The 16,840-nt window shown below is 37.2% G+C and overlaps 1 protein-coding gene across 1 annotated transcript in view; it reads right to left on the bottom strand.

Annotated features, from left to right (window-relative positions):
* The window catches only part of CA10 (carbonic anhydrase X), a 190,628-nt gene that overhangs the window by 9,525 nt on the left and 164,263 nt on the right, over positions 1-16,840 (bottom strand). The window contains exons 5-6 of the mRNA XM_014949534.1: positions 4,931-5,026; positions 2,629-2,701 (exon numbers count right to left, since the gene is read on the bottom strand). Coding sequence (XP_014805020.1) covers positions 2,629-2,701; positions 4,931-5,026 — 169 coding nt within the window. The remainder of the gene's footprint in view (positions 1-2,628; positions 2,702-4,930; positions 5,027-16,840) is intronic.

Genomic DNA, 16,840 nt, shown 5'->3' with positions numbered 1-16,840 from the left:
TTTTTTTTTTTTTTTTTTTTTTTTTTTTTTTTAAAAAAGTACTTCAGTTATTTTACTAACTGTCCTGACTCTGAACTTATGCTCCACTTATCATTCACTCCACACTCCTATTGAGCACATGGAGGTTGGTCATTTTGTCAGCAGCCTGTTGAGTATTGACTTTGGGAGTGGACCCCTAAAGCACAAGCTAAAAAACTCCAGCTGCTAAAGGCAGAATAGAAATCCTCACAATGTAAGAGGTAAAATTAGTTTTCAGCAATGATGCTATAATCCATCACGCAAGACAACTGCAAAATTACTTTCAATAACACTTTCACGTTCCCAATTTACACTAAAAAATTCCCAGTCAATACTTGTTACTACAGTAAGTAATCCAATGCCCTGCAGAATATTATATGCTGTGTATCTACCAAGGTTTTCTTTCTAACAGATGAACTTGTAAGTGGTAACAGTAGTTAAGAATTAAAAGTTCTGTTAATCATTGTTTCTGCAGCTTATGTTATGTGTTTACCTTCATGTGAAATTTCATTTAGTAAACCCAAATTAGGTGTGATTGAAATTGCATTTTCCTTTGAAAGAGGCAAAACACCCAATGAAAGGTTGTGGGATGCTGCCAGCTCCAGAGAGGAGGAGTGTCCACTTATACCTGCAGTGCATAAATGAAGTATTTTGTATTGGGAAGGTTTGCTTGCCTGCTGGGGTGCGATGGTTGCGTGCTTGCTCATGCAACAAGAGAAAGATGCTGCTGGTGCCTTTCTGCCCTGTTGAGCTGTATATGCTTAATCATGGCCTCTTCTCTGCTCCCACAAATTGTCCAATCTTTGCTCTGCTGGCCAGCCGTTGTAGCACGTGGGGCAAAGGAGCACAAAACAAGGCTGTGACACTCATGTAAATGCATGGGATCCAGCTGCTGTGATGGGAAAAATGAGGCAGGAGTCTTCTCTTGTATATGAGACCTGACAGGTCTCTGTGTGTGTATGTGAGGAAAGCAGCTTCCTCAGTGGTACACTCAGAGATCTTCTGGCTGGTCCCTAGACAGAAGCCAGGAATATGTAATTTGGGAGTGAAAGGGCCTGAAAAAGCACATACAGCCTTAACAGTAATTTCCCATCTCCAGGATGCTGCAGCAGCACTGTTAGGCAGGAAGCTCTTACATAATAGTATTGCTGTGTTTTTGCAAGGAATCAAGATAGTCCAGTTTCTAAACTGCCTATCTCCTGCTAATCTCCTTTTTCTCCCATGCAGAGAAGGTGACATTTCATAGAATGATCTGGAAAAAATGTTCTGAGGGGAACCCTCTGTCACCTTCCTTTTTATAGGTATCATACAGAATAGAGTTTTATTGTGAATTAGTGTGTAAAATGCTGGGCTTTCACTTTACCTGGGTCTCAAATCCACATTTTTTCTTGTTACAATCCTGGCTAAGCAGGGAGAGGGAAAAAGATGAGTCCATGGAAAGAAATCAGATTGTGTACTTTAGGGATGTGTAGAGAAATGTCTCCAAACTTTTCCGTCATAAACCTGACGTTCAGTGACTTTTGTTGAATTTAAATGGACATTTGAGAGATCTGGAGTTTCAGATGCAAAGTTTTCCAAGTAACAAACACTATGTTGTTGTAGAGTATATAGGACAGTGTTTTTAATTTACAGAAAGGTAAACTGAGGCAAATGCCAGTAGAATTGTGAACCAAATCCTGGAATCCTGAAAACCAGTCTCGTTCCAGTTATTATGAACAACTCTCTCCCAGCCTTCATAAACAAAAGCAAAAATGAATGCAGTTTATGAAAAATGTTAAGTCATTATTTAGAGAATAACAAATGAAGGCTGAGTTTTACATTACTTTTCTTATTTTTTCAGTTTGCTGCATACTTTCTGGAAGTTAAATTCTGGTATTGTTTAATTTGTTTTATTAACTTAATGGCTGCTTGAGATTCAAGTGAATATTTGACAAAGGGAATAAGGTTTTCAGGAGAAGAAGTTTAATTTGTTCCATTGAGATACGTGTATTTTTCATGGCTTTCTCTAAACTAGCCTAATTTTCACCTGACATTTAAGGTCCAGTTTTCCACAAGTTCAATATGCTAACATGGAATTATTGAGCATTATCAGTTAAAGGCTTTCCAAATGTGAATACAACAAATATACATGCTATGTTAATAACCTCTTTATATATCCATTAAATATAGCAATAGTTGAATAGAAATCTCATAGTTTTTCTGTATGAAAAGAAACCATTAATGAATACTAAATCCACAGTTAATGATGCAGCATCTTGACACAACTTGATCTGATATAATCCAGGCTGCTCTGCATGTTACTTTTATTGCTAACAGTAGGCAGTTTCTCTTGAGTATTCTGTGTGAATGCAGCATATGTGTTTAAGTATAATTTCATTAATTTATTGCTTGTTCAAACATAAAATGGACTTTGAAGTTCAAAATTCATTTGATGAACTGATGACCTTACTAGATTTCTCAGGTTCCCAAGTTTATCACGCAGAGTTGCTGGCAATGCAAATTTAGTAATTTTTTCTTATAATGAAGTGCCTCTTTTTTCAGTGTATGGCTAAATATATTATTTGATACTAAAAGCATACAGTTAGTCATAGTAAAGTAAAAGAAACTTACTTTTATACGTTATTCTCGTTATGGTGTCTCTGTTAAGCATACGATTTAGGAATGGATTTGATGATTCAGATACCTATAGAAGAGAAAATGTACAATGTCAAAATCTTCTCACGAATGTTTCCTTTTTGGACCTGTAATTGTTCTGTGTGCGCACACACACACTCTCTCCTTTTCTCACTCTTGCCACTCCTCCAGACTGTTTCTGCCTTTTTTTCATTGTTGTGGGAAGAAGAAATAACTACTTAGATATTTTTCTAAAAAAAACCTGTTAGAAAGCTGGTATCTAAAATGAAATCCAAAATAACCAGGGATGGGAGAACAGGATGAACAGAAATTAATGCCTGAATACAAGTGTGAGTACAAGTTTCTTCTCCAACACCTTTGATGGGGTTCGCAGGTGGTTAATACACTTAGGCAGGATTTTCATATAGTATTCTATTATTTTTGTATTTATTGAGAAGTATACTTTGATTGTGGCAGACTATTTTGGTTGTAAATAAAATCTGTCTTCCCTTTTTTTACATATCTCACCCACATGTGCCCACAAATATGTATACATACACATATACATACACAGAAAATAGGATTTAGAGGAAAAATGATAGAGGGCATAGAGGCATTGTTTTTGTGTTGTGGTTTTTCTTTGGGAGGGTGGGTAGTGTTGATTATCAATGATAATTTAATGACAGATTTTAATTTCACTGTAAATTACGAAGTTCTTATTGGTTCGCAATAAAATCAGTGTCATGTTTTTTAATGGAGACATTTTAGTAACTGTAGATAACCTTCTAATATCCTACTTATCTTTCCATTATTCTATGATGTTGTTTTTTTATTAGATGCTGGATGCTGCTGTTACACATCTAGCATTTCCCTAGAATGAAATCAATTTATTTTGAAAATGGAAAACTTCACGAAAGTTTAATTAAGATTTAGTAAAATAAATGGGCTATTGGACGAACTGTAATTCAGTTCCGTTTGACAGGTAGCCTTCAGGAAAATTCAGTTCAGGTTCTATTATGTGGAAATTCAGATGCTTACTTTTCCTCTTAGAAGTTTTTCTAACTACTTTAGACATCTAAAATAGAACACATCTTTTCATGCCAATGAGAGAGACCTAGAAAAAAACATGATGAGGCAGATAGTAAATTTTGTCACTCATTACAAGAGGTGTGCAACTCAGCAAGTACATGCGCGATGCATTATTTAGACAAAATTGGCATGCTAGGCAGTTTGAAGGGTTGCTTCAATTTTATTCTTTTCTGCAAGTTCAAGTCAGATTGTTGGTTGTAATATAATACATTTTGGATGAAAAAAAGTAACCTAAATATCTTTCTTAATTATTAGACCTGTATAAAAGGGTAATTTTCATATCTAATTATTCATATGCACTGTGAAATGCATGGTTTTTACTCTGAGGTTAATGCTTTTTCAGGAGCTTTACGTTATGAAATGGGATTAGAGAGTACTAAAGGGAATTAATAGGTATCCAATATGGGTAAGGTCTGATGATGAAAGCTATTTATTTTGGCATGAAGCACTTATTCAGAAATATATGGTTTTTTTAGACTTATGAAACGGAGATACATGATGGCAGAATATGAACAACATCTTGGGGGGAGATGCATTCTTCATATAAAATGAGAGAAAAGGTTTCTCCAGTGTTATTAGGGAGGTTTGAGTAAACTATTCAGTCTTGAGTTCAGTGCTAGAGATCACTGTAATGTACAGATGTAATTGGATCAGGATGAAAACTGAAATACGACAAAATATTCACGTGTCTTTCTCACTCTGTGAAATGGAATATATTAGGAGTTATACTTTTAATGTTCTTTCAGTTTTGATAGCTTAAGATGTTTTAAATAACATTGTGAGAAGAACTTATTTTGCTCACTTGGAAACAATAGCATGTCTCTGAAGAGCAAACGTGCCCTCTTTCCCAGGGCCTAAACCTACTAGGAGAGATTTAATTGAATGAATAACATTTCATGAAGAAAACCAAATCTGCAAAATTAGTAACTTCTGTCATAGTCATTAAAATGTTGTGAATGGTTGGTGCTTATGATAAAAGGATTCTTTTCCCCTCTTCCTTTATCCCTTTTCATTTTCCTCATGTTACATTGTAAATGCTTTGGAATAGATTGTGTGTTCAGTTCTCAGGATGACGCAATCTCCGGTTTCCAGATCCGAGCTTCCAAGCGTTGCTACAGTATAATGATATAGTCTAATTCCTAGATTTACAGCTTATGGGAAAAGAAGTCCATTGTCTACATGTTAGGTATTGATAATACTAAATACTTACTTTCATAAATATGGAAACTACCACCAACCCATTAGGACTCTTTGCAGCTTCTGTGACATTTGTGTACAGCTCATGGTTATAGTGGATTAGCTGAACCTAGAAAATAGGGAAGGGGAAGATTACAATTAATTAGTAGCAAATCATACCATACACTGTTTGCAAATACTCTCTATGCACCAATTGGTTTGTATTAGAATCCCATCTATGCTTAGGATATTTTATAACAGTGCAATTTTTCAGAGGTTTGCAGCATGCGTGATTTTAATAATTTCAGTCACCATCTGGCTCCAACTGGCACAGCACCAGCATGTTTTCTTCTAAATTGCCAGTAAGTGAATTTACCCGCATCAAGTTCTGAATTGCACTGCAGGGGTTGACATCATTTCCCTGTTGAAACAGCACTTGCCATGGGCATCAAGTAATCTGTACTTTTCAGCCTCAAGCCAAACACAGAGGAGTCAGGGGTTGAAATATTTGAAGAAACATATGGGATATGGTTTGGAACTGTTTAGACCAGCACTTGCAGAATTTAAAATACTAATATTCATTGGCCCCAGATTTTACAAACTCAGTTACAAAGGCTCCTACAGTTAGGCACTTACTGTATTGTTGTTAACCAGGTTCTCCTTAGCTCTTACAGCTTTCCTTCTGCTTTTTAGTTTTATGATTTGCTGGAACTTCTAAATTCTGAAGGCACAGTTCATCTCTCTCCCTGCATATGTAAATGTCTTACCCAGAACAATGGTATTTGATTTGTCTGGAATCACTGGACACTGTTTCCATTTATATCGCAATTTTTAGCCTCACTTTTTTTAAAAAGACGAGCAACTTCAGTTAACTTGTGAGGCAGTTAAGTACTTCTAAGAATTTCAAAGGCTAGTTAACTTTATTTAGCCTAAAGGTATCTATTTAAATTTTCAGATGTCAGTTAGAAAAGTACAGTCATTGTTCTGGCATTTTCAGAATTGTAGCAGCCCAATGTTTATATTTAAAAATCTGACGCATCTTCCATGTCTTAGCATAAATCTAAAGGCTGTCCACTGAAATGTCTGGACTTCCATACTGTGAACAAGATCGGTCTTGATCTATGTCTGGTAGTCTTTTCAACTGCACAAATGGCTACAGACTAATATTGCCAGTACAGACATTTCATCATAGTGTGCTTTCCATGTGTATAATCAAGAAAAAGAAAATATCACAAAACCAACCACCCCGAAAAACACTGAAATGGGGTTTAGTGCCTGCATTGTTGACTTTCTGTCTTGGATGAATGCAATGTCTGGTGCTTCAGCAATGAAACACAATTGCAAGGGTTCCTCTGCAGGAACGAGCTCCCTGTACGATCTGCAGTGCACAATAAGGTTACAAAGACCAAGCGTTGCTTTGCCATCCACATATAGTGGATGCCAGTCCACACACATGCCAGTCCACCAACATGTGTACTGGTAGTGATCTGAATTACAACAGCATCCCAATTTATGTCTAACCTATACCATTATCATCTCAGTTTATGATAAGCTGAGAAATAAATGGCACGTCCCAACTGTGCGAGTGTCTGACAGTTGTATTTCCTACACTCTGCCTTGACTGCACAAATGTGTTCCTCTTATAATTAAATTACTCAGAATCAGATCTTATGACCTTTCCTAATATAAAAATCCATCAAGTATTGTCTTCCCACCACCCCCCAAATCCTTTAGTGATGCTGTTTCAAAACTCCCACCCAGACTGCAGGCAGTCAACGGGGATTTGTGGGAATGAGTTAACAGACTTGAACTAATTAGAAACTAGAGTATTTATTTCCTTTGCTGGTCTATAAATGAACTCTCCATTCATATTGCACTGTCTTTACAATAAAGCACATGTCTAAAAACTTTCAAGTTTCCCATTCTGGCAGGTTTGTATGCCTCTGTCCCATTCCATCTCTCCTTATTACCTCTGTTTGGTAATGAACCCTTTTGGAGAGCATGCTTGAGAGACTTCACTATAGTTTGAAAAGATCTCCTTGCCTTGTTCTGCGTTATGGTTTCTCAAAGATCCCAGTGCTGAATGAAGACAGACTTTTTTTTCTTCTAAAACCTGTCATTTCTCTGTGCTAGAGTTGTGTCCTTCCTCCCTGCACCCAATTTAATTTTAAAGATGTTTCCATGGCACCATGGTTAAATGAATTAAGTTTTTATTTAAAAAAAAAAAAATATTGACCATGTAAGGAGTAATAATTTTCAGAGTTTCTCATATGGAGCAGACTAATTTAGAAAGGTACAAATGAATAAAGATGTCTTAGATACAGAATATTACATGTAGGATAAACAAATATAATTCCCTATTAAATTCCTTCTTTTGAGAATAATTTCTTTAAAGTTCTCTGAAAGATATTTAATACAGCCTTTAAGATTACAGGTTACTAGAGTTTTTCACGAAGGTGAAGCCACACACAACTAAAATTGCTTATGTGAAAATCTCACTTTTTCAAATGATGACATTGTATTAAAAACAAAGCACAACAAGAGCAAACTTGAGATGCTGAAAGTACCCTTTGATTCTAGTTTGAGTTTCAGGGCTCAAACACAATACAGAATCTTGTTATAACCTATTGATTTTCTTTGGAAGATTCCCCCTTTAAGATTAATTTGCCACAGAACAACTGATAGCTCTTTGTTTTCCTTGAGCTATAGAAGTTCTATTTTTTCAGGGAGAAGAAGAGAATTAAGATTAATTACTCTCTTTTAGCTGATGAAAATGAAGAATGTGCCCTTGTTCTATCACCCAAGAATGTGCATCTGACCAGGAGCAGACATAGACCTTTTTAGACACCTGAGTTTGGGGATGTCAGGAATGTCAGCAGGAGCTGACAACAGTAAGTTAGGGGTAATCTGCTTTCTCAGAGCACACTCTCTTCAGACTGGTAGGCTGTGTCTGGGGGTAAAATAAGATAGGCTGATATTATGGCTCATGTTTGGCCACTGTGGGGAAAACATCTAATTCCCTTTTCCAACAAATTTGTGTGTTTGTTTATAATGGCAATAACCTGTTCTTTGCCTTTACTTTGATAAAGTTCAGCCCTGTAGTCATATTGTTTGTACTGGTTTTCCTCTCCAATGTGTTTTGCTGCTTGTTTTGATCCTTCACTCAGGTGAAACGTGCATCTTTGGGTCGAGCTAATAGCAGGATATTTTCTGTGTGGTGTTTGACCAAGGCTCTTGGGCTAAGCAAAAGGAGGCAGTTTGCTGGGTTAGTGGCTGTGGGTGTCAAATAGTCCAGCGACTCTTTTCATCAATCTTCTAGCAATTTTTTTTAACTTGGGTGTCACCCTCTGTGAATGAGAGAGTACAGATTTTTTTTATACATGTTAGATCACTGTGAAAATGTTCTGCTGCAGCAAGACATGGACATTAGAAACTGAGGGAATTTAGGGTTTTGCAGTACTTTGCACACAAATGTTTCCACAGCTCCTCTTGGGAAGTAAAGGAATACCCACTATTCTCAATTGAAAGTGTTATAGTTGAGTGCACAAATATTTTGATTTGTAAGTGACGAGGGATCTAAGCCTGGAAGTGAATGGCAGCAGGGAACAGCTAATCTGTAACTGTAATATTTGCATTATGCTGTGCTACCTGATAAACTGTTGGGATACCTGATTGAGAGCAAGCACAAAGCGTGTTTTCAGCACAGCAGGGAACAAAAGCAAACGAAATTGCTCAAGAAGACAAGTTAAATGTTTGTTTTGATTCAGAGTCCTTGTAAAAAAGTGGATAAGATCTCATTAAGAAAAAAAAAATATACATTTTTGTTTATCCAGAGTTTAATAAAAACAGTAGAAGAAATGTAATTTCTGCATGGCAGGTGTCCAGTGAGGAAAATAATTTTAATGAGCTAAAATCTATTAATAACAATAGTTGATATGCCAGTGATAAAATAGAGTTGCTTTTACAGGTCTTGTAAAACCCTCTGGAAAGAGCAGTAATGTCATATCACCTAAGAGTTATTTATGGTATTAATTTTGTGGATCTGAACAGGTATGAGATCTGAGGTCCTCACCTTGTGAAAGAGATGTTTTCATTTTTTTTAAATGTCCCCTGGTCCTAGGATGTGCAATTTGTGTGGCTGACAAAAATATTTTTAGATTTGGAAATTAAATGTACCTCCTGTTTCATGGAAAGGTAACACCATCTGGGAGAAGATGCACCAGGCTGCTCAGAACCTGTGGTCCTGATTTGTCTTGTTTTGTTGGACCAGCACCATGGCAGTGTTGCAGTGGAAATTTTCCTATCTTTGGCAAGCAATGAAGGATTTTTACAGTGTGTCACTTAATAATAGGCCTAAATGTCATGTGGACTATTCAAGGAAAGAAAGCAGTTAATTGCAGTTTTTTCATAATTGGTTAAGATTCGGAGCTGGATGTTAATGTTGTATTTCCCTGAATTCTCATAATGAGCAAACCTTGTTTGTCCACACACACACACGCCCACATGCACGAGGAATGCACTAAGATTGTGTGCATTTAGTTATTGCATCTTGGTGGATACTCCTGACCAGCTCAGGGCACAAGTCATTACAATACAAGTGGGGTAAGAACTTTAACTCTCTGGTCCAATTCTCAGTCCTTTTTTTGCTTTCAGTGAGCTTATTCAAACTAACAGCTGAAGAACTGGGCTGTTAGAGGGCTCAGAAGAACACTGTTTAAGAAGATAGAAATTATGATTCACAGTAATTGTCTTTGAAAAACAAAACCATCTTTTTCTCATGCACAGGGTACTCTACCATAAAAATGTTAGGATCTGTCAAGGTGGTATTACCCGTATACTTATTAATTATTCCATAGATCTACCTGTCTGTTATTTTTTATGTGTAAGCCCACAGCAGTGAGGTACTCTTACGCTGTTGGTAAATTGGTAAAATAAATTTGACACGACCCATCTATACTTCCAGCACTTTACTAAGCATTTTAGCAAACTACTGTGGTTTTAAGATTAAAATTAGTTTAAAAGATTAACTTAGTTTAATCTAACAAAGGAGAACTGCAAAAAACCTTTAATTTTAAATAATTGTATATCTATAACTATTGGAGAAATTCTCTCTATTAAAACTGAGGTTCCTTAGGCTGTTGCTGATAAATGTTGTTTGTGTTCTGATATTTTTTTTTCATTGCTTTTGACAGTTATTTCGTGAGTTAAAAGAAATGCCTATAAAATACTGGCTTAATAGAAAGGCTTGTCATCCACATTTATAGCAATATGCCAGGAATTGTATCCTTGATAAATAAAAAAAGATTATAATTCTTTTTTACTTAAAAGAGTAAGACTAAGAATGCAAGGAAGGAACTCCATTTTCTACTGCTTCTGAGCAGAGAGCTGTATAAAAGCATGTGCAGAGAAATGCAATAAAGCATCATGCAGTAAAATGGAAATGCAGTCAAGGGTTAACTATACTTGGCTGCAAAATGTTCTTTGCTAGAAATAATGATATGCTGGGAATTAGCACTTAAACTGCAAATGGTGTCTAACACTTAATTAGACCGGTTGGTAACAAGAACTAACTTGCAATACCTCTGTTCAACAAATGGTGTTCAAGTGACTTTTATCCAGAGTTCCCTGGTAAGTAATTAATGCTGGCTGTTATTTTCAGCGTATGTTATGACTAAAAAACAATAAAAAGTATCATTGCCTGCTATAGGTTCAAAGTAGTTATCTCTAGATGCAAACATACAAATGGGTGAGTGAGAGCCTCAGGCTTTCTGGGGCATCAGTTCTGAGATCCTCTGACTGGGTGTTTAACAGTGCTCTGATAAGAGCAGTGAGAATCAGATCTGAAGAAGGACAAACATCTTTGCTGCTGACCATGTATCTTACACTGATGAGGCCACTAACAGAGCAAAACGTATTAGTTCCTTCTTTATATGCAACCATTGCAGCTAGAAAATATGAAAAATATGACCTGGATGAAGTGTAGAAGATTTTAAAGTATTTCTAATATTTTTACATGTTCTTATTTATTTTTTAATTCTTACTTTAATTCATTTGCTAGTGTGAAAAAAGGCTGTTTTAGGCAATATTTAAAACTTGATGTTTCTTTTAAGCATCCACAAGGCTACAGTAAAAAGTACAAATTACGAGCTTAAGAGGTCAGATTGGCTGTGCATGTCTCAGAGTTTGTTATTGGGACTTTCCACCTTTGTGCTAACCCTAAAAAATTAAGTAAATGACAAGCTGAATAAATAAATGCGAAAGGGGATGGATTCCTGCCATCCAAATGCTGCCAAAACTGTTGCCAGTGTCACAATCGTTTGTACTCTCTTCCAGATAGTAGGAAACACAATGAAGGAAAAATCCAAATTGAGCCCCAGAGGTACATAGATGCGTCTGTGATGCTGGTTGCTGTGTGACTTGGGGAAAATTTTTGACAGGGCAGTCATTGCTGAAGCCTTCCGCTGCCGATTGCTCTGAACAGGGGTATTTTTGGCTGACCTGCCAGTCAACCAATCTTGTCATTCATTGTTAGCAGATGAGCAAGAGCTGGATAAACATAAATAAATGACACTGTTCTGCAATTCACTTTGCGTGAGGATCAAAATGAAGTCTTAAACTCAAATGTTTAATGCTGATTATGTCTTGGCTGATGCAAAATTTCATTGCAAGCTGTAATTTGGCACTGACTCAATCCATCATCTACAAAAGTTACATCTTAAGAGAGAATAGGGGCAATGTAGGAAAAAGGCTATTAGATGAGCCTATCATCATTTCTGGATTCATGCAGGATTTTCTGACTAAACACTACATTTAAATTGTTTTCTCATTTTAAATATAACAGATGCTCAGACACCATGATGATGAATTCAGTATAGATGCTCCATTTGGGAGACTCAGTTATATAATGGTGCTCTGCATTTCTGGGAGAATTCAGTATTTCTTTAGCAATTAGTCCAGAAAGCAGCAGAAAATGGTTCCTGCAGAAGTCAGAAATGTGGTGAAGTAGCAATTGATGCTATTTTTGTTGTTCACTGTGTTACCCTGAGACATTGAATCGAAAGGACATGTGCAAGGTCACCGAACGGTGCGACAGAGATGCATTAACAGTTCAAGCCTTCTCTACCAACACGTGATGCCACTGCAGCTCTGTCTACCTTGCCAAAGTGCCATCTGTAGCTACATTTCTGTTCAAAGAGTGGGCATTATGGGCAAGAGCAGACAGAGAAATACCACAGACTGATAAATAAAAAAACAAGCAAAAAAAGTTAATTGAATTTGGGGTAGTGAAAATCTAGTTGTTGATCTAGGCCTTATCCCTTTTGTCCTCATTTTATAATCTAGTAGGAGAAAAATGGTCAAGCTTAATCAGTTTTAACTGCTTTCTTGAGTATTGAAGTATACTGTTAAATTAAGAATATAATTTTTCCATGGCAAAAATGGCGCATGGAATTTTATATTCTTAAAATGACAATAAGGTGTATATATGAGGAAAGGACAGAATAACATTGAGAACGTAATTTAAGAAGCTATTGGTGTGGTGCAGCTGAGGTTTGTGGAAGCTTTTGACCAGCCCATCTGGGCAGCAGCTCCTCCCTACCTGAATGCTCTCTTCTGTTGCCTGGTCTCAGCCCAGCACCGACATCCAGTCTGTTGTTATGGCTCCTGCCACGGTGCATGGCTTGGTGACCTCTCCTTCCCCACTCCCTGCTGGCAGGTGTAGGATGGGGAAGAACTCCTTTAGTGATTGGGTTGCTTACCTATGACTTCAGAAAATTTTGTTCAACTCCTTCTCTGTCCTTAAGCAAATCTTCCTACTGTTTCTGCCCAGCTTGCCATCTCTGACATGGGAATAGCTGCACTTCTCCAGTAACAATGTTGTGAGATGCTCAGATATAACATTACTGGGGTTGTGGAAAGCATCTAGATAATGAATGTCGCATTCTGAAGTTCAATTTGTGTTATTGATCCAAGACAACTTGTGACACATCACCCATAAAAGGTGCAAAAAGAAGCTCAAAATACAAATAGTATTGGCAGGAGACTGTGGGATGCTTGGATTTTCAGCACCTTATAGTGGTAACAGGGAAACATTTAAAGCCTGATAAAAGAGAAAAAGAATTTGAAATGGGTAAAATTGCTAGTGATCGTAGCATTAAATCTTCGAATGTAAGTTGAGGGCTCAAACACAGAAAAGTTTGTGGAAGCCCAGCTTGACTCAAAATAGCCAAAGGCATTTCTGGAATGAATTATTGAAGGTCCTTTAGGATATTAATGCTGTGGTAGATGAGCTGATATATTACAGAGTCAAATTTTTAGAAATCATTTGAAGAAATTTCACACCAGGATTTCCTGTGTGAGGTGCAGAGTCAGATATTGAGAGGGAAGAAGGCACAGATCTACCCTGCAGGCAGAAAATAAGGCGGGGTGTAGGGCTTGTTGTTGTTTTTGTTTAAGACTATCCTGGAAGCTTCTTTTAAAGCTAAGGGAAATACAACTGCCTTTTGTTGTTTATGTAAATTGTGTAAAAGACAGTTTCACATTTGTAATTTAAAAGGTAAGTTTGAAGTTGAGAAATAATGAGCACAGACAAAACAAGAGGACATGAATTATCTAAGACTATGAGATAGTACAGCTTAAGGCAGACAACTATAAAATTATCTTGCTTCTAAGTGAAGTGAGCAGCATTATACTCAGTAGGAAAGATAACTAACACTTAGAAGTCATAACTAAGCCAGTTATCTTTTATAAAGTAAGCCTTTAAGCTCTATCTGCAGATTTGGTGAAAGGAAGTAGGATATTGGCAAACAATACCCAACAAATGCAGTACAGCATGAATTAAAAGGGCATGAAATTACAGGCAGCAGCATTTGTTTATCATAAGAACACATTCTTCTGGGTACCTTGTAAAGGGCACTGAGAATTGCCGCATGTTAAGAGCAGTTCAGTACAGCCACACGCTGCAGATTAGTGCCATTTACAAACAAACAGAAGATGATGATCACAGAAGCCTTTCCAGTAGCCTTAATTATACCATGGATGGTTGAAATTCAAGAATCTAGCAGTGGTTTTCTTTGTTAAATGTATTTTCTGCAATTTCTTGTTTTATATCATCCCTCAAAGCTACATCCCTTCTCTAGAGTCACAACAATTAAATGTCTCAGCTCCATATAGAAAAAAAAAGAGCCCCTCCTCTTTCTTTGTTTCAGAAACTTTCTAATTATATATTTCAGCACAGTAGCAACCTTTTCCTAACTCATTAGTAATTGTTACCCAGTATAGCAAAACACCAGTGACCTCTACTTCACGGCTTGTCTTGTCTCTGTAATGTGAATGCCTGGAAACAAGAAAACATCTTAAAAATCCCATCTAAACATTAGGAAGTAAAGATGAGAGGTACCTTTGTGAACGTGCCCCAAAATTACACTTATTCACGAGTTTTTAAAGTTAATAAGTGAAGGTCAGTGAAAAATAATGAAAACCAATTGCAGCTCCAACAGAAATACGGTACCTGCCACGTCTCTGTGCGCTGTTTGAGCAGGGAGATGTGAATATTAAATGGACAAAAGGGCTAAGAAAATGAGTTATGCAGCCCCATTGTACAAAAGGGAATAGCGCTTTGGTTAGGAATTAGACCGAGGGACGAATGAAGAGAGGGTGAAGCCATGGAGCATCATCTCTAACCTTAAAAGCAGATCTGCCTAATGGGATTTGAGGTGTGTGGACTGGAGTTTCCTGAGCACAGAGTGCTTTGGGAATGCTCTGTGTGAGTGTTCACGATAAAATCTGGCTCATTACAAATCTGGACTCTTAATCAGTAATTCAGCTCTTCACTGGAAAGGGTGGTGAGTGTAGCAACAGCAGTTGAGATCAGCAGCACAGGTGTTCTATGTGTCTGTCTTTAAAACGTAGATGAGGCCAGAGTCCCTGAAAATACTGGCAGGGAAATACCCTAAAAGCTAAACAGGTATTTTCCCTTAACAAAAGAAAGCCAGGGAATGGGACATACTCCAAAATGCTGTAGTCCTGAAGAAATCTTTAGTCTGTTGAACTTTCTGCAATTAGAAAAGGTGAATTTGGGTGATGATCCAATTAAAGGTCTTTGAAATCCATTTTCTCCATGCAATAAACTATTTTCTGCTGGCAGGAAGCCTGGCCTCAGTCAGGCTGTGAAAGCAGCTCCTTACTCTCTCTGACAAAGGGCCTGGCCTTCAAAATGTTTGTGACTGCCATGCAAATACCACATGCTATTTATTTCTTGCTTCCGATTCCCACTGGAAGAGCTACAGACCCCTGAAGTACTGACTGAATTGGGGGTCTGTAGTGTCACTTCTATGGGGCTTTAATGTCTGAATGAAGTGAGGGATTGTGAAAGGTACAGCTGCAGCTCTGCGACAGCCGCCTTTCAACTTGCCTCCTCACAGCACTATTCCCTTTCACAAGTGAGGAGGGGAGGCAAAGAGCAGTGGGTGGATCCTGTACCTCTCCCATCCCTGACAGCAGCCACCTCCACCTGCCAACCCCCGCCCTGGGACCGTGGTTGTTTTAAAGAGTGAATAGTGGGTTCTGCCTTCCCCATGTATTTAGGGAGCTGCGTGCTCACAGTGTGACTGTAATGCTGGGCTGGGGCAAATACAGGGGTTAGCTTTGAATTCCTGCCAATCTCAGCAAATCATGCAAATATTTATGAACGTTGGTGCACAGTGACTGGAACGGTATTGCACTTTGTTAGTGTGCAAGAAAAGATCATTTAGTGCAAGCAATGTCTCCTGTGGGTTTTGTCGTCTTTTTCTCTCATGAAATTACTATTCTCAAATTCGACCAGCTGTAGTTTCTTCAGTTAGTCCTAATGTTGTGCCTGCCACCTCTTCCTTTATTTAATTTCTTTGTTATGTACATTATCCTGTGGCATGGCTCTTGCACAGCGAAATAGAACCTTTCTCCTAGTGCACAGATGATATGGAGCTGAAAATTACAGCAGATAAAAATCCAGCTCTTTGAACTCTCATGTTCAGAACTCTTCAACCAAAGTAGACATCTAATTGAATATAATGTTGACTCTATATATTACTTTATTACTTTGTCAAGCTTACATCATTAACCACATATTTGATATACTGCAGTAAATAATTTGTTCTTGTGGTAGGATATGCTGGTTTGTACTGTCTGTAGGCGAAGTTGCATTATACTTTAAATGCAGGTAGTGCTGTCTTTAGATTTTGAATCATGGAGGAACACTCTAATTATCCTATTACTTTGCTAAAACATTTAATTATTTGTCAATGATGCAAAAACCTGAGAACTTAAATGTGAGGTATTATAATACAAATATACCTGTTGTTTTTTTCAACGACACTTTAACAATATGAATTTGCATGGCTGTTGTGAGGGAAGATTCCCATATAAAATAATGGTGATGAGGACTGCATATCACTAAAATGATATCTAATAAAAGATTGATTTCTGATTTTAATAAGTGTAGTATGTATGCAAAGTATGTGTTTAGCTTTATAATTCATTTAAATATATATGATTACATTTTACCGCGTAACAAATAATGTGCTACAATTGCTCTAGCCTTTGCAAAGCCCATTATTGCAAGTTGAAAGGGAGACACATAGATAGAAAAAAGGTAAAGGAAAAAGCTATTTCTGACTACTTTTCAAAAAAATGTCATTGAACTGTGAGCCCCAGTTTAAAGTCAGAATTCTGTCTCCAGTGTTCCCTGATCTCCTCAGGAAAAAGAAGTTCCTGAATTCTATTAAAAATTGCTAGTTTCTTAGCAAACAGCATGAAGAGTTTTTCCTGGGAGAAAGGTTTTAATAATTAAAATTAGTCAATACTGAAGCGCGGGAGATTATTTGATCTTGTTCAGAAACTGACACTTTCCAGAAGGGAAAAAAAAAAATGCAATCTCTCTAATAAATCACTTTGTGCAGAACCGAGA

The sequence above is a fragment of the Calidris pugnax genome, unplaced genomic scaffold (assembly GCF_001431845.1).
Source record: "Calidris pugnax isolate Ruff unplaced genomic scaffold, ASM143184v1 scaffold9, whole genome shotgun sequence".
In the NCBI taxonomy this organism is placed as follows: domain Eukaryota; kingdom Metazoa; phylum Chordata; class Aves; order Charadriiformes; family Scolopacidae; genus Calidris; species Calidris pugnax.
The sequence above is the reverse complement of the archived record's forward strand: the minus strand, read 5'-3'. Positions and strand labels throughout refer to the sequence as shown.